The following is a 23133-nucleotide window of genomic DNA, read 5'->3' as shown; positions in this document are numbered from 1 at the left end:
AGGAGAGGAGAGGAGAGGAGAGGAGAGGAGAGGAGAGGAGAGGAGGCTGCCCTGCTGGAGTAAAGAGTAAGAAGCACTGTGCGGGACAGAAGCAGAAGCCTCTGTGCCCAGTGCCACGCCATGCTTGGACCTTGGAATTTGCCAGCGTGCTGGTTTCCTGCTTCCAGAGTAGACTTTTCCCCCCATAACCAAGTGGTTCTGTGACATCAAGAAAATACAGACTTCAAGCTAAAGCTTTTTGTTGTCTTTTTGACTGACTTGGAGCCTCTGGTCTGCTAGCCTTCCCTCCTTCTTGCTCGTGGGGTGGGTGCCTGGCAGGAAAGAGAAGCCTACTTCCTTTGACCTCACAATTTCTTTTCAGGCTGGGTTTCTTTCAAAATAGTATCTTTTAAGAAATCTCCATTCTGGGGGGTTGGCGAGATGGCTCAGCCTTTAGGAGAGTGTATGTTTCTTTGAAGGGCCGGAATTCCCTGGCACCTATGTAGGACCGCTCACAGCCACCTGTAACGTCAGCTCCAGGGCGTCTCATGCCTCCTCAGAACTCCTTATGTGTACTCACATGTGCACAGCACAAGTACAGACACACACTTCAAAGTAAAAAAGAAACAGCCACTACTCAGGCTGTAAATGCCATGGAACACTAAGAAGCAGACATTTTATGTAACTGATATTTATTTCCACAGGTTGGATTTGATGCCATTAGAGTATATAATAAGAGGCTGAAAGCGCTGAGAAGAATACAGAAACTCATCAAAAAAGGCCAACTCAGGGCAACCAAGGTGAGAGGAGCTCCTTCTCCCCCTCCCCCGTCCTTCTCTGATGAAAGCAGTTAGACAACTAACCCTCCTTTAGCATCCAGATGCACATGGGCCATGACCTGTGTGGATCCGAGAACAGCTAATCAGTTGTTCTGTTGGCGACAGGAAAAGGGTAGGGATAAATGAAACCCTCAGAGCTCCCTGCAAACAGAGTCTGACCCCTCCCCATTAAAAACAAGCATTTGTACTCATTTTAAACACTTTTACTGAAAAGGACAAGGTACAGATTCAGTGCCAATAGTAACTGAAAATAATAGAAAGTCATAGGAAACTGTAATGGTAATTTCGTGAACGTTTGTAGCTGTCGCTGTAACTTTCCTGTACCTCCAGGGAAAGTCCCACAATCATCCAGAAATCCATTTTTTTTTTGGGGGGGGGGGCTTCTGTTCTTACATTTTCTTCTTAGCACCACAGTTCAAGATCCATCCCTCAGAACTGCATCTCCTTGCCGTATTTTTTCCAAAGAACAGCCTGTGCAAGACTATTTTAAGCATGGGGGGTAAACTGCTGAAAGGCATTTGGTATTATTATTGACAACTAAGTTCGAGGTGTTTTCTTCATTAGAACGGGATTATAAGTGATGTTGGCTCATCAAATAATGCTTTTGAGCCTGATGAAGATGTTGAAGAGCCAGAGGAACTTGATGTCCCAACCAAAGAAATTGAGATTCAAGTGGACTGGAACTCTGAACTCCCGGTGAAAGTGAATGTCCCAAAGGTGCCGATCCACAGCCTGGTGCTGGACTGTGGAGCTGTATCCTTCCTGGATGTGGTAGGAGTGAGGTCATTGCGAATGGTGAGGTTCTGGTTGGTTGTACTGTAGACTTCGGGCTTTGGCAGCAGTGAAGTGATGGGATGGGTCACACAGCCTTGTGAAGGGGCTCTGTAATTTGTGAATTTTCTTCCCCTCCTCTTCCTCCTCCTCCTCCTCTTCCTCCTCTTCCTCCTCCTCCTCCTCCTCCTCCTCCTTCTTTTTGGCAACTAAGCATATGCTCTGCAGTCAGGCTCTGTGAGGTGAATTCTGCCTCCAGCGCCAAGAACAAGTTTCTTAATCTGCCTTTTTCTTGGCTTCTTCTTTTTTAATATAGGCATGATGATAGTATTTACTGCCCGGTATCATACTACCCAGGTATCATGAAGATCAAATAAGCAATGCATAGAAGTAAAGGAGAGTATCTGGCACACAGATGCCTCTTAGATGTTAACACTTATTATGGTTTATTTTTCTAAGAAAGTAAGTGGACCGTGAAAATAAGGAAAGTGGTAAAGTCTGCGTTGAGTATTCTATTTTACTTGTTATGGATACAGCAACAGGACAGGACTGAAAGAGCAGACATTGTTCTGCCGCTGGGGCTGGCCTCAGGTTAGACCCAGGAAGTCGGGGCAAGAGCTGGGCAACGTTCAAGACAGAAGCACTCACGGCAGCTGCAGAACTTCAAGTTCCTTTCTTGGATGCTTCAATGTGTGCCTGTTGCTCCACCTAGCAGAAGGCGCAGGCGATGAGGCAGCCATGGTTTCTCTACCAGAGAGGAAGGCAAATATTAAACAATCACATAAACCACTGCAGAGGAGCTTCAGAGTACTCTAAACAGGTGCTATCCCAAGGGTCAAGTGTAGATGAAACTTTAGGTAGGTATCAGGAGGGCCAGACAGAGCTCAGCAGGGTAAGGGACCAACAATAGATAGAATGACAGTAAATAGGCTCCTGTCTAGTTTTAGCCTAGCTGAGGGCTACCACTGCAGGAACAGAAACAGATGCATGGGTCTGGGTGCTGGGTAGGTAAGTAATTATACTTGGCAAGGACTGAGGCGATGCTGTGAGGTTCTGTTCTCTCAGCGGGTCTTGTTAGCTCATTTGAGAACACATGCTGGCTCTGCAGGGTTTATCTCGCTTGCTCTGTGTAGTGACTCAGACCCATGATAGATTATGCTGGTCCATTGGTTTAATGACTTTGTAGAGCCCTAATGCCAGAGTATGCCCCACATTTGAATAGCTGTGTATGTGATAGTGACAATTACAATTGCCCACAGGCCTAGTGTCTGGGTATTTAAAAATCAAATGATTAATGGTCATTGAAAATTCACATCTACTTTTAAGGAATGTTGGAGAAATTCTACACATTCCCCTTCCTAATTCTCCCAACTGTTACAGGGTGTAAAGAACTACAGAACAAAAGTACAATCAAGATAATTGGCATTGGTCCATTTAAAACAAAGATCTGCATGGTTAGTCAGTTTTTACTTTTTTTTTTTTTTCCTTTAATGTGAGTACACTGTCACTGTCTCAGACACACCAGAAGAGGGCATCAGATCCCGTTACAGATGGTTGTGAGCCACCATGTGGTTTCTGGGAATTGAACTCAGGACCTCTGGAAGAGCAGTCAGTGCTCTTAACCCCTGAGCCATCTATCCAGTCTCATTCTTTTTAATACACTCTTATACTTTTTGTTATAGTGAGCAAGACCTGTGTGGGAGCCCAAGTACTTCATTGTTTCCTTCTACAGATATTTACTGAGCATCTCAGTGTTATGAACGGCTGTGCTACACAACACTGGGTGTTCTTCCTGTCTTTTTAAAACAGGGCATTGCTATATGATCATGACCTTGAACTAAAATCCCCTAGCCTCAGTGTTTTGAGGGCTGGCATTACCTGTGTGAACTATGTTACCATGTGCCGTGTCTTAAGATACTTAATATACTTAATATACTTAGATGCAGCATCATGGCGGGCTGAAAATATCTAAAGTTTTCCGGCAACAAACTCTCCTGAAAGTCTTGATTAACCGCAGAAATGTTGACAGTTCTCCTGAACAAATGTTTAAATATGACTGAAATCTTTTCTATTTTTAGATTGTCAAAGAATTTCAGAGAATTGATGTGAATGTGTACTTTGCTTTGCTTCAAGGTAAATGCCTATGTGATTAATATATATCAAACTTATTTGCTTCACATCTCCTCCCTTGGAGTGTGAATATATGTTACCTGAAGGCTTTCTTTAAAATAAAATAAAATAAAATAAAATAAAATAAAATAAAATTAGAAGAAAACTGTTTTGTATTGTAGTACAGAATATCTAAGAAAATGTGTCATCTATGTTACTTTTAACTGTATAGTTAACCACAGTGTTAAATAATCATGTGCTATTTCTAAAGCTTTTCATCACCACAAACAACGCTGTACCAGTTACAACATCTCAGGGCATTTTTGAGCTTTGAAAGAGATTTCTTCTAATTCGTGCCAGAAAGCTGGCAAAGTATCGGAACTTGTTTCTTGACAATGGTGTTAAGTGAACAGGGAACACTGTTTTGGGCGGAGCAGCGGTGAGGTGGCTAAGATTCTTGAAACAGGAGGAATGCCAAGGGTATGAGCCTCTGTGACTTGCCTGTAAGTGGAGGATGGCACCAGCCGTATGTAGACTGGGTTCTCCGAAAGAGCCTGAGATGGAGATTCATGCACAAGTGGTGGTGGAAGATGAGGAGGAAGGTGAGGAGGAAGAGGAGGAGGAGGAGGAAGAGGAGGAGGAGGAGGAAGAGGAGGAGGAGGAACAGGGCATTAGGCAAAGCTGCTCAAGCACCTGGTGGCAGCAGTTTGATTACAGTTTGATTACAGTTTGAGACTTTGCAGTTTGAGACTTTGCCCAGGCAGGAGTGGTGGTGCAAGGCCCCACTTCATGCTCTCATCTGTTAGTCAGTGGATGCTGGTCAAGTATGTATGCGTGTGCACAGCCTCCCAGGCCTCTTCAAGTCAGATAGCTCCCACTGGCCAGAGAAAATTCTCTGAGAGGTTCACAGCTGTGAGCTAGCGGCCAAGCTCACAGCTGCTGGGGGATGGAATCACTGGCTTGACAAGAAGGTCACCAAGTCAGACTGACTGCAAGCAACTGTGGGCTCGTCATTCTGCAAGCTCCTGGCAAATAAGGCAGAAATGTTAGAGCAGGCTCACGGTTCAAACATGAGAACATCATGAAGAGAATGCACTACAAAAACTGATATTATAAAATCCTTTTTTTTCCCTACCAACTTTTTCCTTTTTCCTTTGCAGATGATGTGTTAGAAAAGATGGAGCGGTGTGGGTTCTTTGATGACAACATTAGAAAGGACAGGTTCTTCCTGACGGTTCACGATGCTATCCTCTATCTGCAGACCCAGGTCAAATCCAGGGAAGGCCAGGATTCCCTGCTAGAGACGGTAAACATTTCACCTAACTCTAGTCTAAAACCCAGCTTAACCTTTGACTTTCGGCCATCTGTTGAATGTCAAAGAGACCGTTTCTCCTCAGTGAAATGGGAATAAACACGGATGACTGCTCAGGGGACTCCAGGACTAAGGTAGTTTCTAGGAAGGTGCTCGGTAGTGCCCAAGACACAAGAGTTCTACACGGACAGATGTGGCATTTGCCGTGATGCTTTTTTTAAGAAGACAACACTGAATCTTGGTTTGTCTGTGATGTGAATGCATAAATGTAGTATATATTAGAAAAATGAGGAATCCTTAAGATAATATTCAATTCATAAGATATCTTTGAAGAAGAAAAAACAAAGAAGGAGTAGCTGGACAGACTGCTCAGTAACAAAAGGCTTGATTGCTGTGAAGGGTCTGATTCCTAGCACCTATGTAAATAAAATAAAAATAAGCAAAACGCCAGAAAACCAGGCCTGATTGTATGTGCCTGTGCCCCACGGTTGGGGTGTAGAGATGGGTGAAACCCCACGGCTCTCTGGCCAGCCAGTATAGCCAAGATGGCTCCACATTTAGCGAGAATCCCTATCTAAAATAACGAGATGGAGAGTGACAAAGGCAAGCATCCTGATATTGACCTCTGACCTTCACTTGTACCCTCACAGACAGGTACACCCCTCCCCTCAAACTAATCCTAAACAAATGCAGGTTCATTTTCTCCGACAAAACGGAAAACACTGAAATGTCCTATACCCCTTATTTTGTCAATTCTACTCACAAATAACCAGAAGATGTGAACCTGCTGGACCCCTTGCCTGGGCCTACGGGTAGGCCTAAATGAGAAGCCCATCCCTTCCAACCCTTTCTGAGAATTTGGAACACTGCCATAGTTTCTTTCCTGTTGCTGTGCTGAAAAATACCATGACCAAGAGATTAATTTAGTTTATGGTTCCAGAGGGTTAAAGTCCACAGGAACAGGAAGCTGTCTGATCACATTTTATCCACAAACAGAAGGAGAAGACAGGAAGAGGCCAAGGCCTCAAAGCCCGCCCCCAGTGACATGCTTCCCATAGCAAGGCTCCACCCCCTACATGTTCCATAATCTCCTCAAAGAGTGCTATCAACTGGGGACTGAATGTCCAGATACGTGAGCCTGCGGGGGGCATTGTCCATTTGAATGGCCATCACCACCTATGAAAAATAATTATCCTTGTAACAATCATACTGCATTACTTCTCATGTTTTCTAAGATTAGGATAAGCAGATCTTGTATCACAGATCAGAAGTTGGTATTTGGAGTAAAACTACTTTAGAAACTGTTACATTCTTCTTCTCAGTTCTGTCAGAACAGGGGGTGCTCTGCTAATGTACCTGGTGAAAGTTATTAGAAGTGTCCATCTCAAATGCACTAGAGGAAAAAAAGCACTAAACCCACACCTCCTAGAAGGAAAATCTAGGGGCTGGAGAGGTGGCTCAGTGGTTAAATGCACTGGATGCTTCTCCGGAGGACCCAGGTTCAGTTCTCAATACCCACATGGTGGCTCAAAACCATCTGTAACTGCAGTTGTAGGGGACCTGATGCTCTCTTCTGGTCTTTGTGAGCACCAGGCACACGCATGGCACACATACATACATGTAGACAAACCACTTATACACGTAAAATAAACAAATTTTTTTTCTTTAAAAAGAAAAATAAAAGCCACATTCACCACATTTGGTTTCTATGCATTTACAAAATTTCTAAAACTAGATTAAAAACAAAGCTGGCTCATACAGCTATTGAAATCACGCATTAAAAGTAAAATAAAAACAATGTACCAAGTTCCTTCTCAACAGGAAAGCAGTTAGGTAATTTGTACCCACTGTAATGTAAAATCTTACACCACAAATGTGACAAAAGCTGAGTGAGGGACACTGTGACATCCCACTGTCAGTGAGGTGCTGTGAGTGACAGGGCTAGATTCTCACTTTCATTCTGTTAGCTAGGATATGAATGATTCTTTGCAAGGTGGGCAGAGCATTCCTGGCTCCAGTGAGACCCAGAGCCTTGCCTGTCTCCACAGGGTCTTGCATGAAACCTGAACTGTCCTCACACAGCGGTTTCCTCTTCTTCATAGTGACTTCTGTGGCAAGGATAGTGTGGATGGAGAGATAAGAGCCTCTTCCACCCTTTGGTCTATCACAAGATTTATCCCAGAATAGTCACAATCTATAGTTACACCTAGCCTTGCCATTCCTGTCACATAAAGACCATGTGTGCAGGAACCTAGCCTTCTGACTAATTTTCTCACTAATGACGAGCACTGGGCTGTTTGTGAGACAAAAAGTAGAAAAGTAGTTCTAGAGGGCACCATTTTAGCTTTGGTTTATGTTTGCTATTGCTTTAGAAATGCCTTTCTTTACGCACAAGACAAATGCAAGTTGTATTGACATCCTCTGTAGGGAAGATGAAACCATATATTATCCCAAAAAAGTGGGACTGTCCCTAAACTGTCAACTCCTCCTTTAAATAAAAATAAATTCCACTCAATTCAAGTTGGGGGCCTACACTGTCCTCAGTCACCAGCCTATCACAGTGTAGTCACAGTGTGCTCAACGCTTTTTAAAGTGATCTTAGGTGAGCTTCCTCATGCTAAGACTTCCTCATGCTAAGAGGTGCCACAGGTCAGAAAAGGGAACTGTTAGAGGACTTTATACAAAGGAGAATGGATCAGCTCACATTTGAATATTAAAAAAAATGGTAAAGGGGAAATCCCAAGATGAGAACTATGAAAGAAGAAGAAATTGGAAGTGAATTCTGAAGTATATGGATCACAGATGACAGCCCTGGCAAAGCTTTAAGTCATTTCCTGTGGTGTTTGCTGTATTTTGAAGCTACTGTGTTTTCACAATAAACACTGTGTATGTTCTCTTTGTCAAGATCACTCTCATACAAGACTGCAAAGATCCTCTTGAACTGATGGAGGCAGAGATGAATGAGGAAGAACTTGACGTTCAGGATGAGGTATGGTCACTGAATTCTGTTGTGAAAAAACAATTGCATTTAATCCTGAATAACCTGGGTAAACAAATGATGGGTAGGGGTAGGTTTAAGAACCACCTGGGGAGAAAATCCAAAAACATCTAGAGGCTGCAGCTTCTTAGAGAAACAGAAACTGGAATTTCCCTCAGGATTTCACAGATTTGGAGCACACAGAGATAACCAGTGACTGGTAGCTATAGTCTAGTTCCCATTTTACATTGAATTCAAAGCATGCTTCGTCCTAGAGACCTAAGGCTAAGAGTTAGGGAAAGGGGACACAAGGGAGTTCTAACTCAGGAGTACAGGGCTTTTCTTCATCTGACCAGTGATGGATCACACATCTCCTCCTATCCAGGTTGAGGCTGTTTGTTTCTGGTGCCCTTCCATCAGACTGTTTCCTAGTTAACTGAACCTGGAGACTCTGCATAACTTTAGGGCTTCACTTTCTAAGAGAATTGAGAGCAACAATGGAAAAAAAAAATCAAAGAATTTATCATAAAATTACCAAAGGGTATAAAAAAAAAAAAGAAGAAGAAAATTTTATACTTGATCTTAGCTAAAAGGCTGAGAATTTTCAAAAAAATTATAGGTCGAAAGATTTCTTAGAAACAAATAATGCGATATCCCAGGCCATGAAGAAATCCCTCCTTCACTGACCTGATTCGATTAATTTAGCTTTTCTGGGAACATTTTCAGACACTAGCAACAGTGAGTTCTCCAGGGACTTCTCCATGGCTAGAAATCCCTGTTAATTGTGCTTATAGACGTGAGCTTGGCCTTTGTGTAATAACCATGGAGCTATGCTTTCCCTAGCAACACGGGCCTTCCCTTGGGCCGGGCTGTCAGTTATGGAGAGCAGCTCTGTTTGCACTAGACTCCAAGAGCAGCTCTCTCAGCTCCTGTCACTCTGACAGACAAGCAGTCTGAAAGTGATTCGATGGCCAAAAAAAGGGGCCCTACAAGTAGTCCGGGTGCCATGGAAACCATGCAATCGTGACTATTTTGAGCTCAAGCTATTTAGAAGATGTATGTCTGTTTTTATTATAGCTGCATCAAAATCTTGGGCTCTACTAAACAGGAATCAAAAAGACATGTGCATTTGCACACAAACGGTGAGAGACCAGGGTCCTCCACTCATACTTAGGTGATTGGTTTATGCTTCAAATGCAAGGTCACATGCAGTTCTGCTAGATTGCATCTTGGTTCCAGTCTATTAACAGTTTTGTGTTAACTATGTCATCTCACATATTCACTCTCTAACCCAAGGGGCAGACTAGTCTGATAAGGAAGCTATGACTTCCCAGGTCCTGATGAGAAGCACCAGGTAGTACTCAAACCTCTGTGGTAAAGTCAGGCAGAGGATTTTGTGGAGGAAAGTAATGTTGGGTTAAAAAAAAAATCACAGACCTTGTGTCTTGGCCCATCAGCTTAATAAGTCTACGGAAGCCATGACTAACCAAGCTTTGGTAATGTATGACTCTGAGAGGTCCTAGATTCAATTCCCAGCACAGGATAAATGGGCATCCTCATGTACACCTGTGATCCTAGCACTTTAGAGGTGGAGGCAAAGATCAGAAGTTGAAGGATATCCTCAGCTACATTTGGGGTTTGAGGCTAACCTGGGCTAGAGATCTTTCCCCAAACAAACATACAAGCAAACGTAAAATAAGGGAATGTGAGTGGTTGTCACACTGGAATAGAAAGCTACTCATTTCCACATAAAATGACCATCCAGCCATGGTTTCTAAGGTTATGAAGCATGGTAGCAGTTTGGGAATTGAAACCAGTTAGACCTATGAGCTACTCCTGAACCTGGTACTTACTGGCTGTTCAGCCAGCACAGCCCTGCTTGATTTCAGTATCTGCACGTAAACTAGAGATGATAACACAGCACGGTGAAAACTGAAGATGTATGTGAAGAGTGCTTCGTGATCATTTAGTGCCCAGTGGGCAGTAATCACTGCTTTCTATCGCCAGTTAGAAGTGTGGGAGTTCGAATTGCCTCCTCTCCCTTTACTGAAGATATAGACCTTGCTAAAATTAAGCAACCAATACTAGAAAAGCATATTTTTAAAACAGATGATGTAGCCCCAAGGAGAACTGAGTTGGTCACACTTTCATCTTCCCCTCTCGTCCACAGGCCATGCGTAGACTTGCTTCCTGAGAGAGGACTGCTAGACGGAGTCTGGCTGTCAGCTCATTCTCTGCAAGTGTTTTCTGCACTGACTGTCTCTTTGCACTTCAGCAGCCATCCGCTTACTAGTACGCTGAAATACATACAGTCTGAGGCTTCTGGGGCACCACGCAAGCAGCACTTGTCGTTTCTATGTTTTAATGCAGAAACAAGCAGCTAAGCTGCAAAATATCCCAAACCAGGAGAATTAGCCCTGAGAATTAGCACTGTCTGGATGTGCTGCAGTGACTGACTTACTATGTGCTGCTGTGACTCACTATGTGCTGGATGCCAAGGCGGGTTTGCTGTCTGGGTCCACAAGGGTTCCATCTGTCTCTGTTAGGTTAACCTAACAGCTTCTATGGGCAGGTTAGTTAGGAAGGACTAATCACAGAGATTCCTGACTGACTCTGAAATCCATGTGTTGTGTTGACCACAGTGAGAAGAAGGATAAAGTAGAATTACTGTGTACTCATTAATGAACTTTAAAGAAAATAAAACCAATCTTTTAAAAATGATTTTATTTATTTTGTGTTTGAGTATTTTGTTCACCTATATGCCTATGTACCATGTGTGTGGCTGGTGCCCAAGAGGTTAGAAAAGGGCATCAGATCTCCTGGGAAGGGAGTTATAGATGATTGCAAGCCACCATATAGGTGCTGGGAATTGAACCCAGGTCTCCTGCAAGAGCCAACAAGTGTTTTTAATTATTGAGCCATCTCTCCAATCCCTATAATCTATTCATTTTTGTTTGTTTTTGTTTTTGTTTTTGTTTCAAGACAGGGTATCTCTGTGTAGTCCTGGCTGTCCTGGAATTTATTCTGTAGACCAGGCTGGCCCCTAATTAGTGCTGTAATTAAAGGCCTGCACCACCATCACCCTGCTAAAATGCAGTTTTAGCTTAGCTTTTTGTATATAGGTGTTCCTTGTATAATGGAAGATAAGCTCTCTTCTACGTAGCATCTACCATGAGAGCCAGGCAGGGTGGTGCTCGCCTGTGGTCCTGAGCCTTGAGAGGCAGATGCAGGAGGAGCAAGAGTTCATAGTCCTTGGACCACTTAGGAAGGCCCTATTTTTAAAAAATAACACGAAGACAATTTTGACCAAATCCTTTTTGACAGAAAATCATCGTGATGAGAATGAGCCTTTCTAACTATTTAACAGTGCTCAGAGAAAACAGTCAGAAATGGAATTCTAACCACTTTCAAAACAACCTAAAAAGTAAATTATCCATAGTCATCTATGTTTAATGTAAGCTTTTAAAGACAAGGCATTCTAAATGTAGTCAATACAAAAAATTTTTAAAAATTACTTTGAAACATACACATTGGAAGTGTATATTTAAAAATATACATTTTAAGCCAGAATATACCTTAGCTTTTTTTTTTTTTTTAACTTAATGTTTTTTGTGAGTACCAACAACTCCTAGGTATCCACGTAATATGTAGATTCTGGCCTTCTGCACTGAACACCTAGCTCCTCCTGTACTCCATGCACTCAGCCTTAGCTGAGATGCTGAGCTTGAGGGCCCAGGGCACTCCAGCACAGATGTATGACATTCCTAAATGTGCTTAGTATACAAAGGCATAATATTCCATTCTTGTGGGAAGCCACATAACGCCATTACAAGATGGCGCTGGCTACCGCTGGACACCGCCCGCAAGTCCTGGTAAACAACCAATGTGCGCATGTGCAAAAGGGTTTTCACACCAAGTCACAGCTCATCCCAGAGCATGCAAATGAGGGACTGAAAGCAACACCAATCAGGTATGGCCATGCCACTCCTAAGCCTATTTAACCANCGCCAGTTTCGGGGCTCGGGGTCTTTCACCTTCGCAATCAAACTCTCCCAATAAACGTGTGCAGAAGAAGAATCCTGTTGTGGCGTCTTCCTTGCTGGTGAGGCGGGCGTCTACACATTCTATGCCTGGTTTCCTCTTAAACACAGTGAGAATCTAGGTGTCAGCTTCTGAAGGAAGATGAAGCTAACCACGGCATGCCCACAGTCACATCCTCATCATTGTAAGAAAGTATTACAGGGATACTTAATTATAATGGCAACAAATCACATCTCTAAAGACTATGTAATGATTGTCTTGCACAAAATGGAGGACTACCTCTGTTCAAAAGAGTCAAGTACAGCTTTTTTCTTTGAAGGAAATACCAAAGTTCCATGTTACAATAAAGCTTGAGTCTTACAAAAATCTTAAGTCCACGGTGACTATAGAAGACTGTGTCGCAGCACAGTATAGGAATACTCTCATGCATTTTATGACTAACAAGTATATTGTGTAGTGTGTACTGTCTATGAAAATTTGACTTGAAATTAAAGTTGTCCTTTGTTAAATTTCTAACATACAAGATGATTTCAGTATTACATATAAAATTCAATAGCAAATGAAACAAAACCAAGGGATGTAAATCTGGAGATATTTATATGTGTTATTTAATAAATGTAAAGTTATCTTTGGTTTTGGTTTTGGTTTTGGTGTTTTCTTCCACAAGACAGGGTCTTGCCCTGTCCAGGCCATCTCGGGCCTCCTCAGTGCAGAGCATACAGGAGTGTGTTACTAAATCTGCCCCCATGTACCTTTTACCCTACCCAGTGGGTCATCCTGCCTTCCTGGTTTGCCACTGTCACCACCATTTTGCTGTCCTCGCTCGTCTCCCTGTCCTGTTATTTCATGCTGTAGACTCATCCGTGCAGTAGGCGATGCTCCCCAGAAACCTGAGCTCTCCTGCTTCTCATCCAAATCACTGACAGATTATTTTATACAATAGCTTTCACCATTTTAAGCAAACTTTTCAACCCAATATCACACTAGTGCATGTGCACATGTACACATGTGCACACACGTACGCACGCATGTGCTCTCTCTTTGTACAAATTATAATATACTGCTTGGAGAAATTTCACGGGCTGGTGAGATGGCTCAGCAGGTAAGAGCACCCGTCTGCTCTTCCAAAGATCCTGAGTTCAAATCCCAGCAACCATATGGTGGCTCACAACTATCTGTAACGAGATCTCGTGCCGTCTTCTGGAGTGTCTGAAGACAGCTACAGTGTACTTACATATAATAAATAAATAAATCTTAAAAAAAAAAAAGAAATTTCACAAAATGAGTACATCCCAGTTAGTTTATACCTGTATTAACATACAAGCATACCCTGATCCCAGAATCCTTCCCGTATTATCTCTTTGCCATTGTCACTAGAATAACAGTTGTCTTAATTTCTATAACCTGTTTTATTGTTGTTTTGAGACCTGGGCTTTGTAGCCAAGGTTGTTCTTGAATTAGAGATTCTCCCATCTCACTCTCTTGAGTTTTGGGCTTATAGATACGTATCACCATACCTGCTAAAAACCTGTTTTATTTGAAGGAAATAATTATAACTACTATTTCACCTTCCCCTTATCTTTTGTATTGCCTTACTTGATTGTTAGAGTCCCCAGGACTCATCTGTTTCTGCATCGGCGGCCACTCACTGCTTCTCCTGTTGTGTCGTGCTCTACTTCTCAAATATTAAGCCACTCAACTGGTTTTGATTATTTGTGCTGCTTATAATTTTAGTTTTCATGTATAATGCTGTACTATGGACATTCCTATGAGTTATCTGTCCATGTTTCAGAAATATCGGAGTGCTGCTCTATTAGGGATTTAGGTCCCCAAGATGACAGTCAATAAAATTAAAGTTACTCTGCATCCGTGTCAGGCAAGAACAGGACACACTCATCATGAAAAATACATATAAACATTAGAGTCCCAGGCACTTTTAGTTTAATTATATGAATTTCACCCACCAGCAAGCCGCATAATGATAATGATAATGATAAATGTCTAGAAAGAACGGGAGAGGCAGAGATAGCTATAGTCAGGGGAGAAAGTCAGAGGAACCAAAGAGATGGTTAGAAAGTGACAGAGCCACAGTGGAGAGAATGGCACTGATGGAGGGAAGTGACCGGGAACCAAGAGGCATGCACAAAGGGAGATGCTAAAGGGCGAATAGAAGAAGACAATGATGAGGATGCAGGAAGAAATGCTGGGAGCATGAGGAGAAGACAACTCAAAGTAGAGGACTGATCTCATGCAGATACAGGAGTCTCTCTTGTCCCACACAGTGACATCTCCTGAGTTCTTGGGCCCCCTTCCTTGGCCCCGTGTCTTCTTACTGTAAGAGTCATCATCTTCTGGGATGAACTGTAATTCACATATACTGTTTATTTTCTCCTTCTGCCTTTTATACCCATACTAGATATAAAGCCCACCATATGACCGAGGCCTTTATTTTGTTCGTGAACACATTTCAAGCCCCCAGGAGCATGAGTGCCAATACACATCAGTTATCCAATGCGTGGGTCTAGGTGACAGAAGTAAGTAGCAGTTAGTGACATTGGCTAAGGTTAACATGGGTAAAAAAATGGCAGCTTTCTAAGACAGTGTTTTCTGAACCTCCAGAACTATAGCTAAGTTCGACTGCAACTCAACTGCTGGCTTACCTAGTTTTCAAGAAAAGGGCTGGAGACTGGCTTTGATGCTAAGCCTTAGGAGCCTTCCTCCTGTTGTAGTGACTAAGGACCTCAGCCTCTGTAGCAACTGAGGTAACCTGTTTCATCCTTCTCTTCAGGAGTACTGTTGGCCTTATTGTTTCTGTATAAGATCTTGTAGCTTAAAATCAGTCACAATGTATTGTTGAAGATGAACTGTTCTGATACTTTGAGCTTCTTTTACCTTCATGGAAAACATTTATATTGAAATGATCATACTTTCACAGGAATTTTTGAAGAAATAGTAAGATTCTCAAGCACCCACCATCTAGTCTCCCCAGATGTGAGCACCTTTGTAACTACAGTACATTGGCTCTAATACAGAGTATCAAGCTCATTCACATTTCATCATAGTTGCAATTACATGTTCATGTGTACATACAGCTCTACACAATTTTATCTCACATACAGATTCAACCACTGAAATCAAGTTTAATTATCCCACAAGCACAAGACTCCATCTGAGGATCAATCTCTTAATGGCTGGTTTTTGTCAACTTGACACAAACTAGAGTCACCTGGAAGGAATTGACAGGGGAACTCAACTGAGGAACGGCCTCCACCAGATGGGCTATGGGTATGCCTCTGTGCTGCTTTTTAAATTATTGATTGATGTAGGCAGGCCTAGCCACTGTGGGTAGTGACATTCCTAGGCTGGTGGTCCTTGGAGGTACAAGAATGGTAGCCTGGAAACAAATAAACAGCATCCTTCATGCCTCCAGGGTCCCTGAGCTCCTGCCCTGGCTGATAGACTATTAAATGGAAGTATAAACAAAACAGTCCCTTTCCTCCCCAAGGTGTTTTCAGTCTGTTTTATCATAGCATCAGGAAGGAGACTAATACAGTCCTTTTGGAAAGATACTCTAGAGTCAGGTAAACCTTGTTTCATTACATCACTCTCAGACTTCTGACTGAACAAACCTGATATTAATCTTCAGTTATCATGAACACTTAGTCTTGTTTGCATTGACCTCCAGGGAGTCTCCTCGGAGAAAACACCTTTCTTCTGCTGCTTCATTTCTACCTAGTACCACCCCATGCATAAGGAGCTCTAGACCACACAGAAGGACATCTATAAGGCTCTTTAGATGTGAAAGAATATTATGAATCGTTAGCCAGCCAGCCTAACCATGAGGCTGGCCTTCGTGGTAGGTGGCCAGGGAGGCTGGCCTTCGTGGTAGGTGGCCAGGGAGGCTGGCCTTCATGGTAGGTGACCAGGGAGGAGGCTGGCCTTCGTGGTAGGTGACCAGGGAGGAGGCTGGCCTTCATGGTAGGTGACCAGGGAGGCTGGCCTTCGTGGTCGGTGACCAGGGAGGCTGGCCTTTGTTGTTGAGCCACGTCTTCACCTTAACAGTGGTCTTTGTTAGGACAGCTTGACCACTGGTAACCAACCTGGGGGTTGGGTGTTGCCTGTTGATCCTTCCACATAGAAGGGGGTAGGGAAGATTACTGAACCTTCACCTGAGATTTTGTTCACTTCCTCCCGATCCTCTCTGCATTCTGCACTTAATTGCAAGTAGCCCTGATTGTGAGAGGTGTTAGGAGTATACATCATGAAAGGTTACCTGGAGTTGTGTGTGGGGTGCTCCTACATTCCAAGATACCCCAAATATAAAGGTTTATCCAGATGGACTAGTCAACCACTGTGTTAAAGGACCATTCCTTGGGAAGATGGAGTCACCTAATTTGAAAACTAGAGAGATGGGAGGAATAATAATCCTTTTAATGAACCAAGATTTTTGTTTGTATGTTTTTGAGATAATTACTTTTCTCTCACAGAAATTCTGTACCTAGTATATTGCTTATGGGGCCATGGCCTTGTCAACGTATCTGCTTTCTAACACTTATTCTGGGACGTGTAGCTTTTCTTCTGTTTCTTTTCCTGAGCCTGACACTGTAGGCTTCCTTCCCTTCTCTCTGAAGCTATCCCTGATCTTTTGTCAGGTGTCTCCTGACTGCCATGTGGCTTGACCTGCATTACTGAGCCACTACTAGTTACTTCGTTACTAATTCAAGTTGCGTAGTTTTCTTTCTCTTCACCTTCCTCCTCTAGACAGCTACTGAGATTTAAGCTTGTCGGCCTCAGGTTTTTTCTTTTAAACTCTAATCAAACTGTCCTCAAGCTTTCTCCTGAGTCAGTTCTTGTGTTCTTTGCTTAACAAGACTGAGAATCCTGGAGCGCCTCTCAACACCTCTGGTAGCAATGTGGCACACCCACATTTCTGGTTAGAGTAGGAAAGGTCTGGACACAGTCAGGACTTCTGTGAGTCCATGGCCTTTGTCTGTAAGCTCTCCGCTGACTCAGGGAAGGAAGTGGTGAGAAAGGCTGGAAGGTGGACAGGAGCCAGATAACGAAGGGCCTCACACACCGCATTAAGGAGCTTGGATTTTAATCTCATCTGGTAAGAGATAAAGGCAAAGTGGTGGCTTACATTACCTGGCTAATCCAATCAGCTGACCTAGGTACCTAGAAATAGACTCAGAGGAAATTAAAGTAGAGATGAATGAAGCTTTTGTTGTTGTTTCTTTTTTTTTCTTCCAAGGAGAGAGTAAGAGATGAAAGAAGACATAGTAGCTTTTGTGATTTAGAAATAAAAGCCAGTTCCATTGATGTGATTGTTTCCATAGTTTATCCTTTCAGGATTTAGTATTGTATATAATTATATGAAGTCTTACTTTAATAATCAAGAGAAAGAAATATGTGCTATTTAAAAACATGGGAGAGAGAGTAGATACTGAGTTAAATCATATTTACTCTTCCTTGTAAATTATGTGTGCCCTTGGAATTTACTGACTTTTTGTGGTTTTACTTGCTCATAAAAAAGGAACATGCAGTCTCTAAAACAAAGAAGAGATTGCTTAATATTTTTGTTTAAACCAGTTATTAAATGTCTGTGGCAAAAGAACAAGCTTTAGTAAATGAGGGCTCTATGTTTCTGCCACCTCCTCCCAAGGAATTAAAGCGCTTGGAACTTGGGGAGAGCGGTGCCTTCTGCTCTCCTCCACACGGGGTGACTGGCTTATCCAGACAGCTAGTCTCCTCATCCGAGGAAGCTAAAGAGCTACTAGGAGAGATGTGGAGATCCACGTCCTTTGCTTCGTCAGCTTTTGGACCCTTAAGCTGAGGCACTAGGCCCTCCGCCAGCTCCTCAGTCACGAATTCATTAATCCTTTCCCGGGTACCTGCTTTATAACTGGCACAGAGACTAAGGCCTAGGCATCCCGGGAACCGTAAACAAAACAGATACGCTCTCCGTTCTAATGAAATTCATGCTTTAATGTGGGAAATGATTAACAGAGAAGCAAACATACCAAGGAAAGCAATCATCCTTCCATATCCTCAGAGATCGGCCTAGGAACTACAGGTGTGCACCGCCACACCCGGCAGCCTGGACTTCACGTCGTCTCTGCATTAATGACGGTACCCGACACAGTGTACAGGTTGTGAGATTAATTACACTGCATTTTAAAGAAAAACTCACAAGTCTGCGGGTTGAATACATACACAACTTTTTTCAAACATTAAGGCTTTTTAATTGACATAATTGTATATGTTTACAAGGTACAGTATATTTTAATATATGTAAACAACATATTAATCAGATCATGGCAAATGGTGTTTCTTCATGTAGAAAACATTCACATTCCTCTCTGGATAGGCTGGGGCTATAGCTCAGTAGTCAATGCTTTGCATATACAAGGCCCTGGGTTCAATTTCCATCACTGTAAAGAAACAAAACAAAAATATTCCCCTCTGAGATAATATAATAAATTAATTGCTATCAATGATACTACCATGCAATGTAAATTTTTCAACTGTTTAAACCTGTGGTTGCAGAAGCCACGGCCCTGTAGGTCAGACTAGTTACTGTGGAAGTGCCTTAAATGGGAGATATTTGGCAGCAATACAAAGTATCAGAGAAAAGAGTGACGGGGAGAACGGGCACACACAGACCTGGGCAGTTTATAAGCAGAACCACCAGCATGGACTCTGAAGGCATGACATAATGCAGTTTGGTGCAGGGGGTGTTGTCTAGAACCGGAGTGTAGCAAGAGACAAGGAAGTCAAGAAGGTTGCCAGAGTATGGCCTACAACATCTAAAAGCATACTTTTCAAGACAAGGTTTCTCTGTGTAGCCCTGGCTGTCCTGGAACTCACTCTGTAGACCAGGCTGGCCTTGAACTCAGAGATCCACCTGCCTCTGCCTCCTGAGTGCTGGGATTAAAATTGAACACCACCACACCCAGCTATAGGGAGTGTTTTAATCAGAAAAAAATATAATCTGCTATCCTGTTTGTCTGTTTATGTTTTTTGCAACAGGGTTTCTCGGTGTAGTCTTGGCATTCACTCTATAGACCAGACTGGCCTTGAACTCAAGAGATCCTTCGGAGTGCTGGGGCCATCATATCCGACCAGATTTACATTTTTAAAAAGTTTTTTTTTTCCTGAGAAATGCAGGTTGGTTTATTTTTATGTGCAGGGCATTTTCCCCAAAGGCTACAAGAGAACCTATCATTTTAGTTCTCAGTAGAAACTAGATGGCAGGGGGGGAGGGCCTAGAATTCCTTTGCTCTCCCAAGTCTGAAAGCAGGACCAGGAAGAAGCTGACTGTAGAGGTTCAGGATGCAGGAGAGACACATTTAGAAACTCACTCATCAATCAGGCTGAGTGTTGAGGAAGAAGAGGAATTAAGATAATTGCTCCTTGCTTTGGGATCTGACTGACTAACTAAATGCATGATAATTACTGAAACTGAGAACACTGCAGAGGGATAGCGTGGGACACTGCACTTCTACAAGTTCTGTTTAGAGAGACATATGGATGCCAGTTAGTCACAAATAACGGCTGGAAGACATTTATCCAAAAAAAAAAAATGTAGTCACATAACACTTAGGATGGGTTTGATTAGGTTACAATAACATTTTGTTATTACATGCGCACACAAGGGGGAGGGGAGAAAGAGAAAGAGGGAGAGAGAGGGGAGAGAGAGAGAGAGAGAGAGAGAGAGAGAGAGAGAGAGAGAGAGAGAGAGACTGACTGACTGCTGGGCTGGGGTAGGGCTCCTCCGGGCTATTTTAATCTTAGATATCCACATTTCAGCACACAACCACATTGGTATGAAGGAGGTAAGCAGAGTCTGGGAGGAAGGGGCAGGGGCACCACAGAGTTTTCATTCCTATTTCTGGAACGAAAGGAAAGGATACACATAAATGTAATCTTTCAAATGTTCTGAAAGAGAAGAACCAGAAATCTTAGACAGCACAAATAATGTTGACCATGACATTTTACATACCATGATTATCCCCACAGAGTCCATGCTTCAGTTTGTCTGTTACAGAAGGGTAGGGGGACTCAAAAACCTTAAATCCCAATTTTGGATGTGTTAAGTTAAAGATGTGTTTATACAAATAAAGTGTCAAGTAAGCAACTAAAAGACCTGGGGGTGGGGTGGTGGTGGTGGTGGTGGCGGTGGTGGTGCACGCCTTTGATTCCAGCACTTGTGATGCAGAGGCAGGAGGATCTCTAAATTCAAGACCAGTCTGGTCTACAAAGTGAGTTCCAGGACCACCATGGCTGCACAGAGAAACCCTGTCTTGAAAAACCAAACCAAACCAAACCAAACTAAACAAACAAAAACAAAAACAAAAAAGGGTTTCCATTGCTGTGAAGAGACACCATGACCAAGGCAACTCAGTCCATTGTCATTATGGTGGAAAGTCGGCAGCATGCGGGCAGGCATGGTGCTGGAGAAGGAGTCGAGAGTTCTCTGTCTTGATCCACAGGAAGCAGGAAGAGACAGTGTGCCACAGTGGGCATAGCTTGAGCACAGGAGCTCTCAAAGCCCTACAGTGATACACTTCCTTCAACAAGGCCAATCCCCAAAATAGTGCCACTCCCTATGGAGCAAGTATTCAAACACATGAGGCTATGGGGGCCACACCTATTGAAACCATTACAACAACTAAATTAAAAAGCCAGGAGAGATATGAATTTGGGAAATGGAGAGGAGGGTGTGCAGTCTAGGGCTCTAGGCTGAATAAGACTGCTACAGGAAAACATTTAGTAGACAATTAGAAGAGTACTCTGCATGAGCCCTGCAGACAAGCTTAACTAAAGGGTGGTGCGGAAAGTAGAAGAGAAGAGATAATCAGACGGAATGAGAAAATGGAGAGAAAATTCTTTAAACTAAGGGAAGGAACTGTAAGGGAAGTGTTTCAGCTACCATCAAGGAAGCCCCTCTATTTGTGTAAGAGGTTCCACTCCTTTCCTGTGTTCAGTTCATCATTCTGTTCTGAACCAAACCTGTTAGTGCATGAGTACCTCTCCCTCCTGGAAGACATTTCCCCATCTAACCCTCAGCAAAATTCTAAGATTCTAGGCACACTAACACGGCTCAGTCCTTTCAGCAGCCACGTCCTTCAGCACCTTTGCACTTAGCTCTTCCTCTTGCCTAACTTCCTCAAGTTTTTAAGCAAAGACTATGGGTTTCTTATTTCCCAGGTCGCATCTTCCCAACAAGATATTCTCTGCCCAGAGCATACATAGGCACTCGCCATCCTGTGCCATGGCTGCTCTATGCCACAATGCCCTACTCTAAGCATGGTCTGTGCTTTACACTACACGACCTGCTCTAAGCACTTCAGAGCATAGAACCTGTCTGAAATTGTTAACTGTTGTGTGAACACTGTCAGTTTTACCCCACTAGGAAGCAAGTTCCAAGCTAGACGTGATACTGTAATCCCAAAACAAGGCAGGTGAGGGCAGGAGAAACATGAGTTTGAGGCCAGCTTGGGGGCTACACAACGAGATCCTTCCTCAAAAGCAAACTAAAATAAATGAAAGCAAGTTTCCAGAGGCTGCAAAGCTTAATCGTGGGTAGAGGGTGAAAGCTGGGGAACACAAGGAACGGTTGTTTTCTCCCAAGGGGGAGAGAGTCACCATTTCAGCAGTTCTGAGTTGCTGTGTTGGGAGGAGGGTTGTGGACAGCGTTTGAGTAAGCTGGCAAGGTTCTGCCCGGGACAGCAGCAGCACAGTCAGAGGGGGTGATTCCTGAATTCTCCCCAGGCACTGTCCTGGTCGCCGGCCTGCTAACTCTGCATCACAACCAGTCTGTCCACCTGGAGCAGTATCGTACCAGCTAGAGTTCTACCACAGTGCCGGCAACAGTGTCAGACACTCAGCAAACACTCAATAATTCCTGAGTCAAGGGATAATCTGGAAAGACAATGGTTATACAAAATCACTGATTTTCAAGAGGGTACTTCTCCAAATCACACCTTATTAGCAAAATAAACACTAAACAAAAAACAAAAACCAAGAAGGTTTCTGCAGAACAAAAGGTCAAGCTGGGCGTGGTGGTGCACACCTTTGATCCCAGCACTCGAGGAGGCAGAGGCAGGCAGATTTCTGAGTTCAAGGCCAGCCTGGTCTACAAAGTGAGTTCCAGGACAGCCAGGGCTATACAGAGAAACCCTGTCTTGGAAAAACCAAAAAAAAAAAAAAAAAAAAAAAACCCAAAACCCAAAAACCCCAAAGGTCAAGTGATTTGTAAAAAAGCCCAAGGATAACTGTCTCTCGAGTCACAAATCAGAACAAAACTTTACTGTCTTATGCTTTACCGCCTTAGTTTAGGGGGAGAGTACAGAAAACTTATATTTAGATACAAACATTGATTAGTAAGTACTACTGCAGTTTTGTTTCCTTATAATTTCCAATTTTTTGACTACAGAAGCTTGGGATATTTTATTTACCCATGGGCTGGTGCCACCTAGTGGACATTATCTCTTTAAACAGGTTTGAGTCTAGAAATGTTTTATTTACCTGAGAAAGGAAAGGATGGTGTGGATGGCTAGTTAATGTCACTGGTCAATGTCACTTCCTAAAGCCCCCCTGAAGACCGAGACAAACATCCCTATTTGAAAGACAAAGAGACTTAAGACAAGGAGGTGTTTGGGAAGTTTCCAAGATCAGTTAGAGAGACACTGCAGAGCCAAACTCTCAGTGTGCTCCACTGTACCCGAAACTCTCCACCAGCAAGTCACCTGTGCAATTAGAGAAGCCAGCATTATGTGTCTGTGTAAGGGAGGCAGGCAGATGGCTGTGTGCTTTAGTGCCCTGGAGATGAGACTCAAACGCCAACAGGTTTCCAAGGAAGCAGCTTGCTTATCTCCACCTACGAGCCCGCCTGCATCTAATGCTAATCACCCACTGAAGGCCTCATCTCCTAAGACCATAAACCTGGACGTTGGGGATGGCAAGATGGCTTAGTGGGTAAAGGCTCTTACTTGCCTTTCAGCCCTGGAGACCTGCGTTTGATCCCTGGAAGCCATATTAGGGTTGAAAGAGAACCAACTTACTCTACAAATTGTTCTCTAGCTTCCACACATGGCCCGTGG

At 43.2% G+C, this 23133-nt stretch overlaps 1 protein-coding gene across 2 annotated transcripts in view; it reads left to right on the top strand.

Annotated features, from left to right (window-relative positions):
• The window catches only part of Slc26a4 (solute carrier family 26 member 4), a 46418-nt gene extending 35705 nt beyond the window's left edge, over positions 1 to 10713 (top strand). Inside the window, exons 16-21 of one of the 2 annotated variants that reach the window (XM_021202432.2) lie at positions 684 to 779; positions 1383 to 1613; positions 3668 to 3722; positions 4859 to 5004; positions 7916 to 7999; positions 10158 to 10713. In XM_021202432.2, the coding sequence (XP_021058091.1) occupies positions 684 to 779; positions 1383 to 1613; positions 3668 to 3722; positions 4859 to 5004; positions 7916 to 7999; positions 10158 to 10181 (636 nt within the window). In that variant the 3' untranslated portion in view covers positions 10182 to 10713. The remainder of the gene's footprint in view (positions 1 to 683; positions 780 to 1382; positions 1614 to 3667; positions 3723 to 4858; positions 5005 to 7915; positions 8000 to 10157) is intronic. The other variant, XM_029540932.1, reaches the window with a different exon arrangement.
• The last annotated feature ends 12420 nt before the right edge of the window (positions 10714 to 23133 follow it).

This window comes from Mus pahari, chromosome 7 (assembly GCF_900095145.1).
Source record: "Mus pahari chromosome 7, PAHARI_EIJ_v1.1, whole genome shotgun sequence".
Taxonomy (NCBI): domain Eukaryota; kingdom Metazoa; phylum Chordata; class Mammalia; order Rodentia; family Muridae; genus Mus; species Mus pahari.
This window is presented reverse-complemented; position numbering and strand designations above follow the sequence as displayed.